The sequence below is a fragment of the Pelophylax lessonae genome (genome assembly GCF_965119305.1).
Source record: "Pelophylax lessonae genome assembly, chromosome: 9".
Classification (NCBI taxonomy): Eukaryota; Metazoa; Chordata; class Amphibia; order Anura; family Ranidae; genus Pelophylax; species Pelophylax lessonae.
The window spans coordinates 263,132,891-263,154,643 of NC_138776.1; the positions used below are offsets into that span (position 1 = coordinate 263,132,891).

The 21,753-nt window shown below is 47.4% G+C and overlaps 3 protein-coding genes across 4 annotated transcripts in view; 2 read left to right on the forward strand and 1 right to left on the reverse strand.

Annotated features, from left to right (window-relative positions):
* LOC309564428 (uncharacterized protein) overlaps positions 1–21,753 on the forward strand; it is a gene marked incomplete at its 3' end in the record, with an annotated part of 637,385 nt that overhangs the window by 393,016 nt on the left and 222,616 nt on the right.
* Positions 1–21,753, reverse strand: part of LOC309563890 (uncharacterized protein) — a 180,276-nt gene that overhangs the window by 51,627 nt on the left and 106,896 nt on the right. The window lies entirely within an intron of this gene.
* On the forward strand, positions 9,020–17,753 carry LOC309562679 (uncharacterized protein). Of its 2 annotated transcripts, none has more exons than XM_082266959.1 (6): positions 9,020–9,198; positions 12,281–12,411; positions 13,731–13,956; positions 14,070–14,158; positions 14,242–14,356; positions 16,435–17,753. In XM_082266959.1, exons 1-6 carry the CDS (start codon positions 9,147–9,149, stop codon positions 17,547–17,549), a joined length of 1,728 nt encoding a protein of 575 aa, XP_082123085.1. In that variant the 5' UTR covers positions 9,020–9,146; the 3' UTR covers positions 17,550–17,753. The 2 variants fall into 2 exon arrangements, with proteins under 2 accessions (XP_082123085.1, XP_082123084.1); XM_082266958.1 differs by having other exon boundaries at positions 9,021–9,198; positions 16,432–17,753.

Below are 21,753 nucleotides of genomic sequence, written 5' to 3' on the forward strand. Positions count from 1 at the left end.
GCTTCTTGCGGACGTGAAATTTGGTGAACACCTGAGAACTGTTGAAAGGGCTGAAGATTCAGATCCGGCTTTCCAAGCGCTTGCTGGCATCTAGAGGATTTTAAGTTAGTATCTGAGATCTCACAACAAAGAGAAGCCCTTTGTGTACCCGGAAAAGGCTTCCCCTGGAAACCCCATTGACTATACCATAGAGATCATCTTGAACTGACTGGAGTTGTGTGAGGGTCTTTCTCGGTAGCGTTTCTCAGTGCCCCTCCATTAGGCCCATGCTGCCTGCCTGTTGGATGCGATAGATGAGCGATGCACATGGTGTCAGTGCTTAGCCATATGTTCCAATGTCACAAGTTTTCACCCAGCCTACAGAATGTTTTTCTGCATTTTCTCTAATAGGATTATTTCCTTTGATCGTCAGCTCCATCTGGTGGTCAAAATGCTATCCTATTTTTCTGGTTGAGTTAGAAACAAAGCACTCACTTTTGGCCACTTGATGGAGCTGACAGTCCCAGAGAATAATCACATTAGAGAAAATACAGGAAAAATGTGTGCAGGCTCTTTGAATGCTTGTGACATTCGTCCAACAAATGTAGACCTTTAAAAATCCTGAGCACCTGCAAGGCTGTGTGAGGTTCTGGGCTATGCATTGACACCTGACGTCTCGGCTCTACTCTGCCAGAAGGCTCTAAAGGGGTCAGGTGGCACTGGGAGCGTCAAGTGACCCTAGTCAGGATGAGCCTCTTAGTAAAGATAATAGGGGGCAATTTATGGATTGATAAATGGCGGTTTCTGTGCTTTGCTCCCCCACTCCTCCCACTGCCCCATCATTGGTGTCAGTTGGAGGAATAGTGCCCCATCATTGGTGTCAGTGGGAAGAATAGTGTTCCATCATTGGTGTCAGTGGGAGGAATAGTGCCCCATCATTGGTGTCAGTGGGAGGAATAGTGTCCCACCATTGGTGTCAGTGGGAGGAATAGTGTCCCACCAGTGGTGTCAGTGAGAGGAATAGTGTTCCATCATTGGTGTCAGTGAGAGGAATAGTGTTCCATCATTGGTGTCAGTGGGAGGAATAGTGTCCCACCAGTGGTGTCAGTGAGAGGAATAGTGTTCCATCATTGGTGTCAGTGGGAGGAATAGTGTCCCACCATTGGTGTCAGTGGGAGGAATAGTGCCTCATCATTGGTGTCAGTGGGAGGAATAGTGCCTCATCATTGGTGTCAGTGGGAGGAATAGTGCCTCATCATTGGTGTCAGTGGGAGGAATAGTGCCTCATCATTGGTGTCAGTGGGAGCAATAGTGCTCCATCATTGGTGTCAGTGGGAGGAATAGTGCCCCATCATTGGTGTCAGTGGGAGGAATAGTGCCTCATCACTGGTATCAGTGAGAGGAATAGTGCCCCATTGTTGGTGTCAGTGGGAGGAATAGTGCCCCATCATTGGTGTCAGTGGGAGGAATAGTGCCTCATCATTGGTGTCAGTGGGAGCAATAGTGCTCCATCATTGGTGTCAGTGGGAGGAATAGTGCCCCATCATTGGTGTCAGTGGGAGGAATAGTGCCTCATCACTGGTATCAGTGAGCGGAATAGTGCCCCATTGTTGGTGTCAGTGGGAGGAATAGTGCCCCATCATTGGTGCCAGTGGGAGGAATAGTGTCCCATCATTGGTGTCAGTGGGAGGAATAGTGCCTCATCATTGGTGTCAGTGGGAGGAATAGTGCCTCATCACTGGTATCAGTGAGAGGAATAGTGCCCCATTGTTGGTGTCAGTGGGAGGAATAGTGCCCCATCATTGGTGCCAGTGGGAGGAATAGTGTCCCATCATTGGTATCAGTGGGAGGAATAGTGCCCCATCATTGGTGTCAGCGGGAGGAATAGTGCCCCATCATTGGTGTCAGTGGGAGGAATAGTGCCCCATCATTGGTGTCAGTGGGAGGAATAGTGCCCCATCATTTGTATCAGTGGGAGGAATAGTGCTAGTATATACAGTATCTCACAAAAGTGAGTACACCCCTCACATTTTGTAAATATTTTATTCTATCTTTTCATGTGACAACACTGAAGAAATGACACTTTGCTACAATGTAAAGTAGTGAGTGTACAGCTTGTATAACAGTGTAAATTTGCTGTCCCCTCAAAATAACTCCACACACAGCCATTAATGTCTAAACCGCTGGCAACAAAAGTGAAAATTTCCAAATTGGGCCCAGTTAGCCATTTTCCCTCCCCGGTGTGACTCGTTAGTGTTACAAGGTCTCAGGTGTGAATGAGGAGTAGGTGTGTTAAATTTGGTGTTATCGCTCTCACTCTCTCATACTGGTCACTGGAAGTTCAACATAGATCCTCATGGCAAAGAACTCTCTGAGGATCTGAAAAAAAAAAGAATTGTTGCTCTACATAAAGATGGCCTAGGCTATAAGAAGATTTCCAAGACCCTGAAACTGAGCTGCAGCACGGTGGCCAAGACCATACAGCGGTTTACCAGGACAGGTTCCATTCAGAACAGGGCTCGCCATGGTCGACCAAAGAAGTTGAGTGCACGTGCTCAGCGTCATATCCAGAGGTTGTCTTTGGGAAATAGACGTATGAGTGCTGCCAGCATTGCTGCAAAGGTTGAAGGGGTGGGGGGTCAGCCTGTCAGTGCTCAGACCATACGCCGCACACTGCATCAAATTGGTCTGCATGGCTGTCGTCCCAGAAGAAAGCCACTTCTAAAGATGATGCACAAGAAAGCCTGCAAACAGATTGCTAAAGACAAGCAGACTAAGGACATGGATTACTGGAACCATCTCCTGTGCTCTGATGAGACCAAGATAAACTTATTTGGTTCAGATGGTGTCAAGCGTGTGTGGCGGCAACGAGGTGAGGAGTACAAAGACAAGTGTGTATTGTCTACAGTCAAGCATGGTGGTGGGAGTGTCATGGTCTGGGGCTGCATGAGTGCTGCCGGCACTGGGGAGCTACAGTTCATTCAGGGAACCATGAATGCCAACATGTACTGTGACATACTGAAGCAGAGCATGATCCCCTCCCTTCAGAGACTGGGCTGCAGGGCAGTATTCCAACATAACGACCCCAAACACACCTCCAAGATGACCACTGCCTTGCTAAAGAAGCTGAGGGTAAAAGTGATGGACTGGCCAAGCATGTCTCCAGACCTAAACCCTATTGAACATCTGTGGGGCATCCTCATACGGAAGGTGGAGGAGCGCAAGGTCTCTAACATCCACCAGCTCTGTGATGTCATCATGGAGGAGGGGAAGAGGACTCCAGTGGTAACCTGTGAAGCTCTGGTGAACTCCATGCCCAAGAGGGTTAAGGCAGTGCTGAAAAATAATGGTGGCCACACAAAATATTGACACTTTATGCCCAATTTGGACATTGTCACTTAGGGGTGTACTCACTTTTGTTGGTTTCGACATTAATGGCTGTGTGTTGAGTTATTTTGAGGGGACAGCAAATTTACACTGTTATACAAGCTGTACACTAATTGCATTGTAGCAAAGTGTCATTTCTTCACAGGTTGCCCCCCGAAGTCGTGTCGCCTCAGTGTGAACCGGCTCTGTTGTCACATGAAAAGATATAATCAAATATTTACAAAAATGTAGGGGGTGTACTCACTTTTGTGAGATACTGTATATATACTGTGATCGGTTCTCTTTAACGAGACATCAGGGGTCTATTAGACACCGAATCCTTGTCATTAGTGGGTTCTTACTAGCTAGAAAAGATCGATGAACATCCATTCACCTTCCTCCCTACCCATTAACACCTGCCATGTGGGTCACCGGTCTGTAGGTGGGATAGTGGAGCCCAAGATACATGTTGGGAGGGGGGCTGGAGGGGTCACATGAGGAGGTGGAGCAACCACCTTAAGATTCCTCCTCACTGGATATTTCTAGGATGTTCCCCCGTCCTATGCTGTAGTTCCTCCCACTCCTATACTACTACTACAGAACTAAGCAGTTAAGTTTTTAACCTGACCACTCCTGGGGTTTACAGAGCTCAATAACTCAAGAAGAAAAACTTCACCCGTGACTCCTCCCCCTCTCTTTTCTGTATGGATGTTTTAATCAGAGAGAGGAAGTCTAAAAATGTATTTTAAAAAATTGAACCCGGTAAAGGGGGAAAACTAAACCGCCCGATTCTGGCGAAGTGCAGAAACTGCAGGGTTTTTAGTGTATCTGCCCAGCATTGTGTGTACTGGAAAGGGGGGGGATGGGTGTTGGTGGTTTGATCTAGAGGTGGCTCTGTTTCTCTATCACGTATATCGGTTTGAGCTTTAGGTATCTTCTGTATCTTCCATCTTCACCTCTGGTAGATCCTACAACACAACTGGAATTAAAGAGCTCATATGAAAAACACAGAAAGGGGTGAAGTCATTTCTTGTGGGGGTGGGGCGTAGCCTTTAAAAAAAGATAAGTGCTCATGATTAAGACCAGAGGAAATGTCTCTTGAGGCCTCGTTGCCAGCTTTGGGTAAAAGAGATCCCCCTAGGAAGGGCTAGTGACGCAGCCTGGAGCTCACAGAAGCCCCCTGGGAAGGCTACGTCACCAGAGCCTTCCAGAGAGATTTAAAGAAGCCCCACAAGGGGGCACCACAGAGCTCCAGACTACATCACCAGTTCCTGAGAAGACCAGGTGGGAATACAGTAGAGGTAAGTAATAGAAAAGATTATTACTTTCTTTTCACTGTAAGTTTGTTCCCACCGTCCCTGCTATGTCCCCAATATGAGGGGTTCCCACCATCCCTGCTGTCACTTATTATGAAGGGTTTCCGCCATCACTGCTGTCCCCACTATGAGGGGTCCCACCATCCCCGCTGTCCTCATTATGAGGGATTCCCACCATCCCTGCTGTCCTCATTATGAGGGGTTCTCACCATCCCTGCTGTCCCTTATTATGAAGGGTTTCCACCATCCCTGCTGTCCCCATTATGAGGTGTTCCGACCTTTCCTGCTGCCCCCATTATGAGGGGTTCCCACCATCTCTGTTGTCAACATTATCAGAGGTTCTCACCATTCTTGCTGTCCCTATAATAAGCGGTTCCCACCATCATTGCTGTGTTCATTATGAGGGGTTCCCGCTCTCCCTGTTTTCCCATTTATGAGGGGTTCCCACCATCCCTGCTGTCCCTATAATGCCCATTATGAGGGGTTTTTCACAATCCCTGCTGTCCTCATTATGAGGGGTTCCCACCATCCCGGCTATTCCCATTATGAGGGGTTCCCACCATCCCTGTTGTCCTCATTATGAGGGGTCCCACCATCCCTGTGCCCCCATTATGAGGGGTTCTCACCATCCCTGCTGTCCCCAATATGAGGGGTCCCCACCATCTCCGCTGTCCCTGTTTTGAGGGGTTCCCACCATTCCTGCTGTCCCCATTTTGAGGGGTTTCCACCATCCCTGCTGTCCCTATTTTGAGGGGTTCTCACCATCCCCGCTGTCCTCATTATGAGGGGTTCTCACCATTCCTGCTGTCCCCATTATGAGGGGTTCTCACCATCCCTGCTGTCCCCATTATGAGGGGTTCCCACCATCCCTGCTGTCCTCATTTTGAGGGGTTCTCACCATCCCTGTTGTCCCAATTTTGAGGGATTCCCACCATCCCTGCTGTCCCCATTATGAGGGGTTCCCACCATCCCTGTTGTCCTCATTATGAGGGGTCCCACCATCCCTGTTGTCCTCATTATGAGGGGTCCCACCATCCCTGTGCCCCCATTATGAGGGGTTCCCACCATCCCTGTGCCCCCATTATGAGGGGTTCCCACCATCCCTGCTGTCCTCATTATGAGGGGTTCCCACCATCCCTGCTGCCCCCATTATGAGGGGTTCTCACCATCCCTGCTGTCCCCATTATGAGGGGTTCCCACCATCCCTGTTGTCCTCATTATGAGGGGTCCCACCATCCCTGCTGCCCCTATTATGAGGGGTTCCCACCATCCCTGTTGTCTTCAATATCAGGGGTTTCCACCATCCCTGCTGTCCTCATTATGAGGGGTTCTCACCATCCCTGCTGTCCTCATTATGAGGGGTTCTCACCATCCCTGCTGTCCCCATTATGAGGGGTTCTCACCATCCCTGCTGTCCCCATTATGAGGGGTTCTCACCATCCCTGCTGTCCCCATTTTGAGGGGTTCTCACCATCCCTGCTGCCCTCATTATGAGGGGTTCTCACCATCCCTGCTGTCCCCATTTTGAGGGGTTTCCACCATCCCTGCTGACCCCATTATGAGGGGTTCCCACCATCCCTGTTGTCTTCAATATCAGGGGTTTCCACCATCCCTGCTGTCAACATTATGAGGGGTCCCCACCATCTCCGCTGTCCCCATTTTGAGGGGTTCTCACCATCCCTGCTATCCCCATTAGGAAGGGTTCTCACCATCCCTGCTGTACCTAATATGAGGGGTCCCCACCATCTCCGCTGTCCCCGTTTTGAGGGGTTCCCACCATCCCTGCTGTCCCCATTTTGAGGGGTTCTCACCATCCCCGCTGTCCCCATTTTGAGGGGTTCTCACCATCCCCGCTGTCCTCATTATGAGGGGTTCCCACCATTCCTGCTGTCCCCATTATGAGGGGTTCTCACCATCCCTGCTGTCCTCATTTTGAGGGGTTCTCACCATCCCTGCTGACCTCATTTTGAGGGGTTCCCACCATTCCTGCTGTCCCCATTATGAGGGGTTCTCACCATCCCTGCTGTCCTCATTTTGAGGGGTTCTCACCATCCCTGCTGACCTCATTTTGAGGGGTTCTCACCATCCCTGCTGTCCCCATTTTGAGGGATTCTCACTATCCCTGCTGTCCCCATTATGAGGGGTTCCCACCATCCCTGCTGTCCCCATTTTGAGGGGTTCTCACCATCCCTGCTGACCTAATTTTGAGGGGTTCGCACCATCCCTGCTGTCCTCAATATGAGGGGTTCTCACCATCCCTGCTGTCCCCATTATGAGGTGTTCCGACCTTTCCTGCTGCCCCCATTATGAGGGGTTCCCACCATCCCTGTTGTCAACATTATCAGAGGTTCTCACCATTCTTGCTGTCCCTATAATGAGCGGTTCCCACCATCATTGCTGTGTTCATTATGAGGGGTTCCCACCATTCCTACTGTCCCCATTATGAGAGGTTTTCATCATCGCTGCTGCCCCCATTATGAGGGGTTCTCACCAACCCTGCTGTCCTCATTGTGAGGGGTTCCCACCATCCTTGTTGTCTCCGTTTGAGGGGTTCCCAATATCCCTGCTGCCCCATTAAGAGGGGTTCCTCTAACCATCCCTGCTGTCCATTATGAGGCGTTCTCACCATCCCTGCTGTACATTATGAGGGGTTCTCACCATCCCTGCTGTCCTCATTATGAGGGGTTCTCACCATCCCTGCTGTACCAATTATGAGGGGTTATCACCATCCCTGCTGTCCATTATGAGGGGTTCTCACCATCCCTGCTATCCCCATTAGGAGGGGTTCTCACCATCCCTGCTGTCCCCAATATGAGGGGTTCCCACCATTCCTGCTGTCCCCATTTTGAGGGGTTCCCACCATTCCTGCTGTCCCCATTTTGAGGGGTTCTCACCATCCCCGCTGTCCTCATTATGAGGGGTTCCCACCATCCCTGCTGTCCCCATTATGAGGGGTTCTCACCATCCCTGCTGTCCCCATATGAGGGGTTCTCACCATCCCTGCTGTCCCCATTTTGAGGGATTCTCACCATCCCTGCTGTCCCCATTATGAGGGGTTCCCACCATTCCTGCTGTCCCCATTTTGAGGGGTTCTCACCATCCCTGCTGACCTCATTTTGAGGGGTTCTCACCATCCCTGCTGTCCCCATTTTGAGGGATTCTCACCATCCCTGCTGTCCCCATTATGAGGGGTTCCCACCATCCCTGCTGTCCCAATTTTGAGGGGTTCTCACCATCCCTGCTGACCTCATTTTGAGGGGTTCTCACCATCCCTGCTGTACCAATTATGAGGGGTTATCACCATCCCTGCTGTCCATTATGAGGGGTTCTCACCATCCCTGCTATCCCCATTAGGAGGGGTTCTCACCATCCCTGCTGTCCCCAATATGAGGGGTTCCCACCATTCCTGCTGTCCCCATTTTGAGGGGTTCTCACCATCCCGGCTGTCCTCATTATGAGTGGTTCCCACCATCCCTGCTGTCCCCATTATGAGTGGTTCCCACCATCCCTGCTGTCCCCATTATGAGGGGTTCTCACCATCCCTGCTGTCCCCATATGAGGGGTTCTCACCATCCCTGCTGTCCCCATTTTGAGGGATTCTCACCATCCCTGCTGTCCCCATTATGAGGGGTTCCCACCATTCCTGCTGTCCCCATTATGAGGGGTTCCCACCATTCCTGCTGTCCCCATTTTGAGGGGTTCTCACCATCCCTGCTGACCTCATTTTGAGGGGTTCTCACCATCCCTGCTGTCCCCATTTTGAGGGGTTCTCACCATCCCTGCTGTCCCCATTTTGAGGGATTCTCACCATCCCTGCTGTCCCCATTATGAGGGGTTCCCACCATCCCTGCTGTCCCAATTTTGAGGGGTTCTCACCATCCCTGCTGACCTCATTTTGAGGGGTTCTCACCATCCCTGCTATCCTCATTATGAGGGGTTCCCACCATCCTTGCTATCCCCATTTTAAGGGGTTCCCGCCATCCCTGTTCCAATACTTTTGGTTATGTAGTGTATATTCAGACAGGAAAAAAAAAATCAAACACAAGGACACACTTTTTAATTTTGAAGGAAACTCGATGGATCGCTCGGTCTTTTGCCACCATCTATCACTTATGTTCCTACAGGTCTTTTTCCTGTTGTATCCTCAGTGATTTGTACTACGCCACAGATTATGTCACTGCCCTATAAGACAATCCTATCATTAATAAATCGATAAATAATTCATCTGTCATGAGAGAAGATGACATCCCATAGACGTATAGAACACTGGACAACCGTAGGTAAATAGTTGTGACTCGGGTAGTGGAATCCCGTTATAGAAACAAAGAGATCTTTGTGTGTAAAATGTAACGACTTCCTAAACATCAGAAGAAGAGAGCCTTGTGTAGACACATTGTAACACCGAGAGCCATGCTGCCCTTCCCCCCCCTCCTGCTAAACTACACTTCCCAGAATCCTTTGCTCCTCCTCCCACCCTCCCTCTGAATGTCACTGTGTCATCAAACAAAGCCCAGATCATCGAGAGAGAGGGAGAGAGGTATGTATCCAGAGGCGTGAGCCTCATCCCAATCCCGCACACCGTTCTCCGTCCCCCTGTGGCGCGTAGCGCCATTGTTTTCTATGGTCACATTCTGACATTGTTTCCCACACACCGGAGGGGGCATATCTGAGCTGGCCATTTTCTGGATTCGAGTACGGCGATGACACTACCGATGATCCCTATTTTAGTGGACACGTTTAGAGGGTTCGTAATAAAAAGTCGTTGGGGAATAAAACGTGGATCCTTCCACACTAACGCCAAAATGTTTTGATCCCCGGTAATGTACGGAGTTCCCTCTATGTTGATATTGCTCATTAATGGATCTGCACGCCAAGGGTCCTTGGATCAGGTCTACGGAGTGCACCACAAACTTCTACACTTTGCGGGGGTGGGATTCCACTGGTACACAATTGGGATGGGATTCCACTGGTACACAATCAAGATGGGATTCCACTGGTACACAATCAAGATGGGATTTCACTGGTACACAATCAGGATGGGATTCCACTGGTAGACAATCAGGATGGGATTCCACTGTTTCACAATCAGGATGCGTTCTTTTAACTTGATCTCTCGTGTTTGCTAACAGCGACCAGTCAGGCGCCCACCAACGTGACCTTCTTACTTGACTGCGCAACTTTTGCTAATACAGTAATTCACACATTTGCCCTGCCCCCTGCATGCAATATACAGTTGCCGAAGAAAATCGAATATGGGACGGGAGAGCCAGAGAAAGCCCAAAGACGCCGCGGGAGGGCAGGAATGTCCCCTCTCGTCACTTGTAAAAGCAAGTTAGCTGCTAGGATTGCTTTTACAAGAGAGATGACTGACGCCTCCTAAAAACGGTAGCAGGATGATGCCCGGTATAATCACTTGAAGCCCGGTGAAGTATCAGCACATTGCTGGGCTGGAAGTGGGTATAACTAAAGCCTCATACACACGCAACGAATTTCCGCCGACCGGTCGTCCGTCTTTTGTCCAGAGTGGTGTCTGTTGGTTGGAATGTGCTCTAGACTGCACACGAATTTTCCCGTACGACAGAATTCTATTTTAGAAGTGATGTCAAGTGTTGGATTGCTTTCTATGTGTTCTTTCATCTCTGAGCATGCCTAGTCTTGCTCAAAAGATTTTTCCCCGGCGAAATCTGTACTAATGAGACGAAAATCGGACGTGTGTTGACGGAGGATAAAAATTTTAATGACTGCACATCAGAATTTTGTCAGCCGAAAAGTCGGAGTCGGCTGTCGAAAGCACCATACTAACAAGCCGAAAATCGGCAAATCGGTCGTCGGACGAAATTTCCCGGCCCAATTTCTTATTGTGTGTACGTGGCTTTAGACTTGTCCCAGTCACCTGTAATGTGTCACTACTCCAGCTTCAGTGGGCATTTTCACCACGAAGCGCTCTGCCAGAGGTTCTTCCAACACCATGGAACCTCTGTGTGGTTATCTAAAATTTGTTATTTACTACACTGGGGAAAAGGATAAACCACTCCTCTGTACATAGGGAAATCATCCTGACAACGGGTCACTACTCCAGCTGTGCTAAGCATTTCCTCCAACACCTTGGAACCTCTCTGTGGTCATCTAGAAGTCATTCCTTTTGCTACTTTGAGGAGCGGGACAGACCACACCTCTGCATGTTCCAGGTTCTTTTTGCCCATTACCCTCTCGAAAAGACAGAGAGGGAAATCATCCTTACAACCCATGACCTAGACTTGTCTTAATCCTCTTTGACTAGTCACTATTCCAGCTGTGGTAAGCATTTCCACCTCTTGTGGAGGTTCCTCCAACACCTTGGAACCTCTCTGTGATCATCTAGAAGTCATTATTTGCTTCATTGGGGAAAAATACAGACCACTCCTCTGTATGTACCAGGTTCTCGTTAGGGTTATCATCCTGACCTTGCATGACCTAGACTTGTCGAAATCATGTGTAATGGCTTACTATTCCTGCTCCTCTTCCAGCATAAGAGCTCTTGCACTGGTTCTACCAACACCTTGGAACCTCTCTGTTGTCATCTAGAAGTCATTCCTTTTGTAGCATTGGGGAACAAGATGGTCCACTTATCTGTGTTCATATTGCCCATCGCCATTGTTCGATTAGACAGTCGTAGGCAGTTTTCCCACATTATGACTATGCAGCGATAATCTGATGTTGAGAGGGAACTTCTTCATGGAGCTCACCCCAGATTTTCTGTCCCGCAAATCTGCTTTAGGTAAAGAGAGAAACCACTCCTCTGTAAATGCCAGGTTCTTATCCTGACTATGCATGTCCTAGACTTGCCCTAATTCCTTGTAATGGGATACTACTATGGCTTCGGTGAGGTTTTCCAGCATAAGAGCTCTTGCAGAGGTTCCACCAACATCTTGAAACTTCTCTGTGGTCATCTAGAAGTCATTCCTTTTTGCTACTCTGGGGAACAGGACAGACCACTCCTGTATACGTACCAGATATTGCCCATCACCCTCTCGAAAAGACAGAGGGGAAATCATCTTGACCACACATGACCTAGACCTCTCCCAATCATGTGTAAGGGGTTACTACTCCTGCTGTGGTGAGCATTTCTACCATCAGAAAAGCTCCAACACCATGGAACCTCTTTGTGACCATTCTTAAAGTCATTATTTCCTGGATTGGGGAACAAAATATTCCACTTAACTGTGTTCTTATTGGTCGTTGCCCTCTCTGAAAGATGCTGCATCCATTGTCCAATTAGACAGCTGTAGGCAGTTTTCTCTCATTATGACCATGCAATGATAATCTGATGTTGAGCAGGCACCTCTACATGGAGCTCACCCCAAATTAGCTGTCCTGCAAATCTGCGCATTGGTTCAGAACTGGCCACTGGGACAGGGTGTGAGGGGATATCCCTCGGACACAGATCTGACGAGGTTCCCACACTTCCCTATTCTCGTAAAATAAAATGGTTATTGCTGTCCATTTCTTCAGTGAGGTCATTGCACCATGCTATCTGCCCAGAAAGTTAGGGGTGAAAAGTGCCCAATAGCAGCACAGAACTTCACAGAGAAATGCAAATACATTTTATAATTTGTAACATTTACTGTATATGTTCCCAGGAGGCAGCGGGGCACAAGACTCCCACCTTGACTGGACACCACAAGTCCCCGAGATGGACAACAACCGGAGTTACGTGACAGAAAAGATATTAAACCTCACACTGGAGATCATCTACCTGCTGTCTGGAGAGGTGAGGAGGATTCTGGGAGGCACATGACATACCTCTTGTCTCTATTAATAAAACATAGACCTGACTGGAGAGGTGAGGAGGATTCTGGGAGGTCACATGACATCACTCTTATCTCTATTAACCACTTAAGCCCCGGAAGATTTTACCCCCTTCCTGACCAGGGCCTATTTTGCGATTCGGCACTGCGTGACTTTAACGGACAATTGCGCGGTCGTGCGACGCTGTACCTAAACAAATTTGACGTCCTTTTTTTCCCACAAACAGAGCTTTCTTTTGGTGGTATTTTATCACCTGTGCGATTTTTTTGATCATGCGCTATAAACAAAAAAAGTGACAATTTTGCAAAAACAACAATATTTTTCACATTTTTTATATGAAATTCCCCCCAAAAAAATGTAAAAATCAAAATTTTTTAACATTTTTGGCCAATTTGTTTTCTGCTACATATGCTTGGTAAAAAAAAAATCACAATAAGCGTATTTTGATTGGTTTGCGCGAAAGTTATTGCGTTTACTAACTAAGGGAAAGATTTTTGTCATTTTTGTTGTTTTTTTTTTTAACGAGTAATGGCGGCGATCTGCATTTTTTTTTTTTGCAGGACTGCGACATTGCGGCGGACAGATCGGACCCTTGACTGACATTTTTGACCTTTTTGGGGTTACCAGTGACATTACTACAGTAATCAGTGCTATAAATATGCACTGTTACTGTAAAAATGACACTGGCAGGGAAGGGGTTAACTTTATTGGGGAAGGAGGGGTTAAGTATGTCCCTAGGGGCGTGTTTCTAACTGTGATTGGACATGGCTACTGGTGTAAGAACAGAGATCAATGGTCCTACATAGTAAAACCGTGTGATCTCCATTTTTACACAGGGGAGAATGACAGGCGGCTTTGTTTACATTAGCCGCCTGCCTTTCTCCCTTCACGGCGAACGATCGTGTGTGACCGGCGGACATTGGGTCCGCCGGTCACACACACTGACTTGTTAGGGAACGAGCCGGGGCGGGCGGGCGCCTCCGCGGGCGCACGCTCGCCCGCTATTGGCTCACAAGCTAGTGACAGGCTAGTGACGTACCGGTACGTCACTTTGCCTGGCCGGGGCTGACCGCCGCAGTATATGTACTTGCGGCGGTCGGCAACCAGTTAATAAAACACAGACCTGACTGGAGAGGTGAGGAGGATCCTAGGTTGGGTCGGGTGGGGGGTCACATATTTCGGAGAGGTGAGGATGATCCTGGGTTGGGTGCGGAGGTCACATATTCCATGTCATATGGTACAGTTAACCATATTATAATGTTCCCTTCTTTCTTTTTTTAGGATTATATGATTATGAAAAAGTCAGGTGAATGTGTTACACGTGTAAAATATTTGTCGGGAGGACGAACCTCCACCATGGATCACACAGCCGAAAAGAATAAGGAGCAAAAGATTCTAGAACTCACCAACAGGATTATTGAGCTGCTGACAAAAGAGCGTTGGGGATATTTAGAAGACTTCCCTAAGGATGTGAAGACTGAAAATTGCCAAACCTTCCCATCACCAGGTAAGAGGAGACTTTATTGTAAATAAGAGAGTATGGAGGGTCCACATAGATCCCCCATCATCTGATAAACACATAGAAACAATGTATTCAGTCAGTGTGTGTGTTTACTACAGATGGATCCAGTAATGGGAACCCACCAGAGAGATGTCCCCGTCCTCTGTATTCCCGGGATTCTACACAGGAAGATCACACCATCCCTCAGGTAGGTGGAACGCCAGCTTGTCAAACTTGGAGCATCTCTTTGCTGTAGGTCACAATTCATTGTTGTTAAATTTGTCATCTTAGAGTGAACTTCTTCTTGATATTAAAGTAGAAGATATAGAGGAGGAAGTTAAAGACACCTATTCGGTGGTCTATCATCCATGTAAAGCTGAGGACATTCATTTGGAGATTGGCACAGGTGAGCAATGAATGCGACTTTACAATTCATCTTGTTTCATCTTCACAACAATCCCCAGCTTCTCATTCTTTTTTCATTTGAAACATCTGGAGTCTTGTTGGGGAGTTTGTTGTCTTCACGACTTTTCATGGTGTGCTACCAGCCACATGAACTCATTATTTCCATACATTAGAACTGAGTACGGGTCCCCAAAGTCCTTCCTTTGTGATAAAATGTATACATCCTTCTTGTTTAGTCAGTGACTTGTACTGACGATTTTGCAATTCTCCGAGGAACCTCTTATGGAGTCCTTCACCTCTGAATTTCTTTTACCTGTCACAATCTTAAGCCCCGTACACACGCAACGATTATCGGCCGACCGATCGTCCGTCTTTTGTCCAGAGTGGTGTTTTGTTGGTTGGAATGTGCCTAGACTGCACGCGAATTTTCTCGCCCAACAAAATTCTACTTCAGAAGTGATGTCATGTGTTGGTTTGCTTTCTTTGTGTTCTTTCTTCTCTGAGCATGCCCAGACTTGCTCATTAGATTTTTTCCTGTCGAAATCTGTACTGACTGCACAAAAATCAGCCGTGTTTTGACGGCAGACAAAAATTTTATAGCCTGCACACTAGATTTTTTTCGGCCGAAAAGTTGGAGTCGGTTGTCGGAAGCATCATACTAACAAGCCGAAAATTGGCAGATCGGTCGTCGGACGAAAATTCCCTGCCGATTTTCGACACGTGTGTACGAGGCTTTAGAAGGCCGAATGTATCATCTCCATCCACCTACAACTCAAAAACACTCTACATTTTGCTCTGAAATCTCTTGCCTTCTCGCATGCTCCCAGTATTCACACAAACATAAGTAAAGAACTGAAGTTATCATTACCTGATAACATGATGATATTAGTAACAGAAGTTCAACCTCAGTGACCACATTGCCTATGTCTGACCTAATGACTAGGTGGCATCAATCACTGGTACATCAGTGGCAACGACAAATGTTGTCCTTACAGATGAATCTTCCTCAGAGGTAGAGCATCTCCCCATCTTAATACCAAAATTATATTCTTTTGTAGGCTTTACCAACTTAACAGATCTTTCCTGATATTTTGAATGCGCATAGTTACCTAATTTTACTAGTTGTAGTTCAACATGGGCTCCAACAAGGTTCCAAAAGTCAAGTTTATGGGATCAGTAAGATTGGTCGAAAAGAGTAGCTTGGCTTTTCTTGTGAAGCTCCAAGGTCCTCAAGTTCATCCACAGGTCAACAAACTAGTTGGGTGAAATAAGATTTTTGGTGTAATCTGGTGATTGAATTCTGCATTTTACCTACAGTGCCAGTGTAGACTCCTCTCTATATACTATATCAAGTCTGTACTAGAGTAAAAAAAAAATGGTAGGGGGCCCAAAAACACAATTTTAATACCAGTCCTTGAGAACTTTCTGAGTATGCTGTTTAATGTCTCCGATTACTTTTTCTAGCAGCAAAGGACAGTTGGTCGTCTTCTCTTCCCCACTGACAGTTGGTCGTCTTCTTTTCCCAAAAAAAAACAGTTGGTCTTCTTTTCTTCCCAAATGACAGCGGGGTCTTCTTCTCTTACCCATTTACAGTTGGTCTTCTTCTCTTCCCAAATGACAGTTGGTCTTCTCTTCTCAAATGACAGTTGGTCTTCTTTTCCAAAATAACAGTTGCTCTTCTCTTCCCAAATGACAGTTGTTCTTCTTCTCATCCTAAATGACAGTTGGTCTTCTCTTTCCAAAGGACAGTTGGTATTTTTTATCTTCCCAAATGACAGCTGGTCTTCTTCTTTTTCCCATTGACATTTGCTCTTCTTCTCTTCCCAAATGACCGTTGGTCTACTTCTCTTCCCAAGTGACAGTTGGTCATCTTCCCAAATGACAGCTGATCTTCTTCTCTTTCCAAATGACAGCTGGTCGTCTTCTCTTCCCAAATGACAGTTGGGTCTTCTTCTCTTTACAAATGACAGTTGGTCTTCTTCTCTTTACAAATGACAGTTGGTTTTCTTCTCTTTTTAATTAACAGTTGGTCTTCTTCCCTTCCCAAATTACAGTTGTTTTTTTTTCTTTTCCCAGCAGATGGAGTTGACATGGAGAACCTCTCTGAAGAACGGCCCTTCTTATTTTCAGAGTGTAAGACAGAAGATGATAATGATGTCATACAAGAGTCTTCTGAAAACAACCACATTACCACAAATCTACATCAGGGACTTCACAGTATGAATAGATTATCAGATTCCCCACAACCTGAAGAAGAACCTTCCCCTAATATATCAAACACCATCACCTCAGGTGTCCATCACAAAGAAGAAAGATCCCAGGATCCCTCTCACCCCAAGGAGTCTTCTCTCATCAGGTCATTCGGTGAGAACAAAGGCCTTCAACATTCTGACTCTGATAAAAGTGTAAAGCCTCCTCAGCGGATTACCTTAATAGAGAGGCCCTTTGCTTGTCCAGAGTGTGGCAAGCGCTTCGCCCAGAAACCAGACCTGGAGGAGCACCAGAAGATTCATACCATTGAGCGCCCTTTTCCTTGCTCTGAGTGCTGGAGGAGCTTCTCCCACAAGTCGGACCTTGTCCGCCACCGTCGGACCCACACTGGGGAGCGCCCGTTTACCTGCTCAGAGTGCGGCAAATGCTTCGCTCAGAAATCAGTCCTCAACCAGCACCACAGAGTCCACAATGGCGAAAGGCCGTTTCCCTGTGACTACTGTGGGAAGTGCTTCAGTCAGAAGTCCATCCTCACCAAACACCTAAGGACTCACACGGGCGAGCGCCCTTTCCCTTGCACCGAGTGCGGCAAATCTTTCTCCCGGAAGTCTATCCTCGTGGCGCACCAGCGCTTTCACTCCCAGGAAAAGCCCTTCCCTTGCCCTGAGTGTGGGAAATATTTCCGTCACAAGTCCCACCTCGCCGAGCACCGCAAGATTCACACGGGCGAGAAACCTTTCCCGTGCTCCGAGTGCGGCAAGTGTTTCCGGTTCAAGTCAGACCTGGTCCGGCACCTAAGGATCCATTCAGGCCTGAGGCCTTACCCCTGCCCGGAGTGCGGGAAGTGCTTCAAGCATCGATCCGACCTCACCATCCACCAGAGGATCCACAGGGACGTCAAACCTTTCCCGTGTACGACCTGCGGCAAAACCTTCGCACAGAAGGCCAACCTTCTCAACCATCAGAGAACTCACTCTCACTGAAAAAGGGGAAAACTTTATTTGTAGGGTGTTTCATCCAAAGAGGACAACTTCTGGCCAAAACACAATTCACAAAGGAACATGTAGTATATAAACAGTAAGAGACTGACCTTCAGCTGCTAGGGGGTGGTCTGTAAACCCTATCCTCCATTGCAGACACTGTTGTAGGTCAGGGTCCAAAGAAAACCCCAAAAAACATGAGTCAAATGAGCTAATTTTCTGTTACACCATAGTGATGACGAATGTTAGCTGGCAACTTGGTGTACTGCAAAGTTCAAGTCTTTATTGGGCACATGTAAAGTACAGAGTATAAACCTCTAGTGCGTTTCGTCCCTACTGGCCTTACTCATGTAAGTAAAGCCACTAGCCACTTGAAGACCCAGCCTATTCTGACACTTTTTGTTTACAAGTATAACGTAGACCCCCCAAACGATATATATATATAATTTTTTTTTCTAGCAGAGGCCCTAGAGAATAAAATGGTGGTCGTTGCAATTTTTTTTGCAATGGTTTTCCAAACTCAATTTTATGGGGAAAAATACACTTGTGCGATCCACTTGAGCACCTGTGGGCCGTGGGAGAGGAAAAGGGTGTCCCCTTCCACCATCTTTAAAAGCAATCCAGCGGCTAATCAGCTGTTAGAATTCCTTTAGTTAAAAAAGCATAGGTGGCTGTAAAAAAAAAAAAAAATACTGGGGTTATGGCTTACAGCTGCAGCCTTAACACCGGTATAACCACTTAAAGGCAATCAGGTACATGTACGTGATTTGGCGTCAAGTGGCTAGTGACGAAACGCGTTAGCCGTTTATACTGTGTATTTTACATGTAGCCAATAAAGACTGGAACTTTGGAGTAGACCGAGTTGCAGGCTAACATTCGTCATTGCACCGGTCTTCAGCTGCAGACTACTTTATAAAGCAGTAGAGCTTGGGTATTGTGTCCAGTGACTTTACAGCACAGTAATGCCTTGTCCAGGGGATTTTGGGATATCGGGAATGTCTATAGAGCCAAGGCAGTGCGATGGCTTAGGCTGAGTTCTTGCCTTTTACATGCACTGGGGCCTTGGGGGCAGCTTCCACCAAGGCTTTGTATAGGTTGGTCCCATGTTTGTGAGGCCTCTAGGTCAAATGGTTGGGCCCATTTTTGGTAATACTGTCCATGTGTGTCAGTATTACCACGGTGAGGACCTTACATTGCAAGCTCCTCGGGGGCAAAGACTGTGCTTCCACCATCCCTATGCGGGGATTGTGGAATGTGTTGGTTCAACATATAAATACAATAAATTTTAATAAATACATTTTGGTAAACTACAGAACTAGTGGTTTCATCCTTTATTGTTGTCCTAATGATCCCAAGGCCTGGAGCATCTCCAAGTGGCGCACACTCCGGGTTCTTGAGCCGCTTCCCATCTGCAGTCTGCAGAGTAACGTCATTAGATAGCTAGGAGTGTGCACAGGTATAAATCCCAGTTTTCAGATGGTGCTGTCTATGACAGGGGTCTCCAAACTTTCTAAACAAAGGGCCAGTTTACAGTTCTTCAGACTTTTGGGGGGGCCAGACTATGGCCATTGGGAATAAAAAAAGGTCCCGATGTCAGGGGGGAAAAAACAATGCCCCATCTTTGGTGTCAGTGGGAGGAATTGTGCCCCATGGTTGGTGTCAGCGGGGAATTGTGTCCCATCATTGGTGTCACTGGGCCCCATTGTTGGTGTTGGGAGATATTGTGCCCTATTATTAATGTCATTGGGAGGAATTGTGTCCCATCATTGAAGTCATTGTGCCCTGTCATTGGGAGAAAATGTGCCCTATTGTTGGTTTCATTGGGAGGAATTGTGCCCTATCAGTGTCATTGGGAGGAATTGTGCTCTATTGATGGCATTAAGAGGAATGTTGCCTCATTATTGGTGTCTTTGGGAGGAATTATGCCCCTTCATTGGGGTCAGTGGGGGGGGGGGGATAGTTATGCCCCATTCTTGGTGTCAGTGGATGAAATAGTGCCCCAGGGGCCAGATAAAAGCAAGCAAAGGGCCGCTTCTGGCCCCGGGCCGCAGTTTTAAGACCTCTTCTCTACATAGATCTTTATATCACTAGAGAGGTCAACAGCAGGAGGAAGGAGGTCCTAATTCCTTTATATAGATCTTTATATCACTAGAGGGGTCACCAGCAGGAGGAAGGAGGTCCTGATTCCTCTACATAGATCTTTATATCATTAGAGGTGTTACCAGCAAGAGGAAGGAGGTCCTCATTCCTGTATATAGATCTTTATATCACTAGAGAAGTCACCAGCAGGAGGAAGGAGGTCCTAATTCCTCTATATAGATCTTTATATCACTAGAGGGGTCCACAGCAGGAGGAAGGAGGTCCTAATTCCTCTATATAGATCTTTATATCTCTAGAGGGGTCCATAACAGGAAGAAGGAGGTCCTGATTCCTCTATATAGATCTTTATATCACTAGAGGGATCACCAGCAGGAGGAAGGAGGTCCTGATTCCTCTATGTAGATCTTTATATCACTAAAGGCTCGTATACACTTGACGGAAATCGGACGAAATATCCTCCGATTTTTCTCTATCTTGCTCAGCGTTCATTACCATTTTTAGTTGACAGTGCATAAATGTTCAGGAAATTTCTCGTCCGTTTTTTTTTTTTGGCACATTTGTTCCTAGACTTCTGGGTTGTCAGCAACTTCAGATCATGCGCGGTCTTTCGTATACGCTTTTTCACGGACGTACTGCAAACACATTAAACGAAAATTGGTCGTCTGGGGACGGACGATAAAAATTTTGGCGTTTGTCCATCCGTTTTTTTTCGTTGAAAATGTCGGCATCGGCTGCTGAAAGTTGTGTACACACTTGGCGAAAATCGTACGATTTTTACCTCGGACGGGAATTTTCGGCAGATTTTCTACTAGTGTGTACCCCACTTAAAGGGGTTCACAGCAGGAGGAAGGAGGTCCTCATTCCTCTATATAGATCTTTAGGTCTCACTGGAGGAATCCTCTCTATTTCCTTCTATCAATGACCAGCTACATTTGCCTCCTCTGTCTCTTTCCCTGGTGTTTAGTGAGCTCAGGAACTCTTTCCTCTCTTTATGTCCTTCTTAGTCATGGTATCGCCCCAGCAGCTGGTCATGGATTGATCACATGTCACTGGCCACTAATATGGATAACTTCCATATCTCTGAAGAAGGTAATTATTAGACAATCATTGAGGATATAAGTGTGGCTTTTAGAAGGATCACCAAGAAGGCAGCAATGAAAATATTCTAAGCATTGGCTCCATGTAGCTTTAGAACATCAGCTGAGACTAGGGATGCACCAAAATTTCGGCCACTGAAATTATCGGCCGAAAATGAGCCTATCCCATTTCGGCCGATAATGGGTTAAAAATGCCGAAATTAATATGGCCGCCGCGAGAAAGGAGGAGGGCGCAGCGCAGGTTTTTAAAAGTCCCGCCTCCCGGTGATGTCACTACTACTACGATCTGTGTATGAATTAAGTGACACACCGGGCGGGAGGGCGGGTGAGCGGCCGCTAATAGATATAACTATGTGATCCTTCACTCCACTTCCCTGTCAGCGGGACTGTGTGTGAATGAACTGACCTGACACTGGGCGGGAAGGCGGGGGGAGCGGCCGCTGATAGCTGTAACTATGTGAGCCTTCACTTCCCTGTCATGCGGGTATCTCCGCTGACAGGGAAGTGAAGGCTCACATAGTTATAGTTATTAGCGGCCGCTCCCCCCGCCCGGTGTCAGGTCAGTTCTCATTCACACACAGTCCCGCTGACAGGGAAGTGAAGTGAAGGGTCACATAGTCCGCCCTCCCGCCCAGTGTGTCACTTAATTCATACACAGATCATAGTAGTAGTAGTGACATCACCGGGAGGCGGGCCGCCGGCCAGAGGCGCTTCTTTTGAATGAAGGACACCCGAGGAGCACTCAGCAGAGTGACAGTAAGGAGATTGAATCATTGGGATGGGGAGGGACGCTGAGGCGGGGGGGGGGGTGTACTGCCGAGGGGGACGCTGAGGCAGTGGGGGGGGGGGGAGCTGAGGCAGCTTACCAATGGTATTAGTATTATGCAGCATGAGGGGGTTAATGTATTGTCACTGATGGTCACTGATGCATTAGTAACCGACCAGTGGCAGTTAATTAACCCCTTTGTGCTGCATTAGTGCAACCAGTATCAGTGCAACCAGTGTTAATT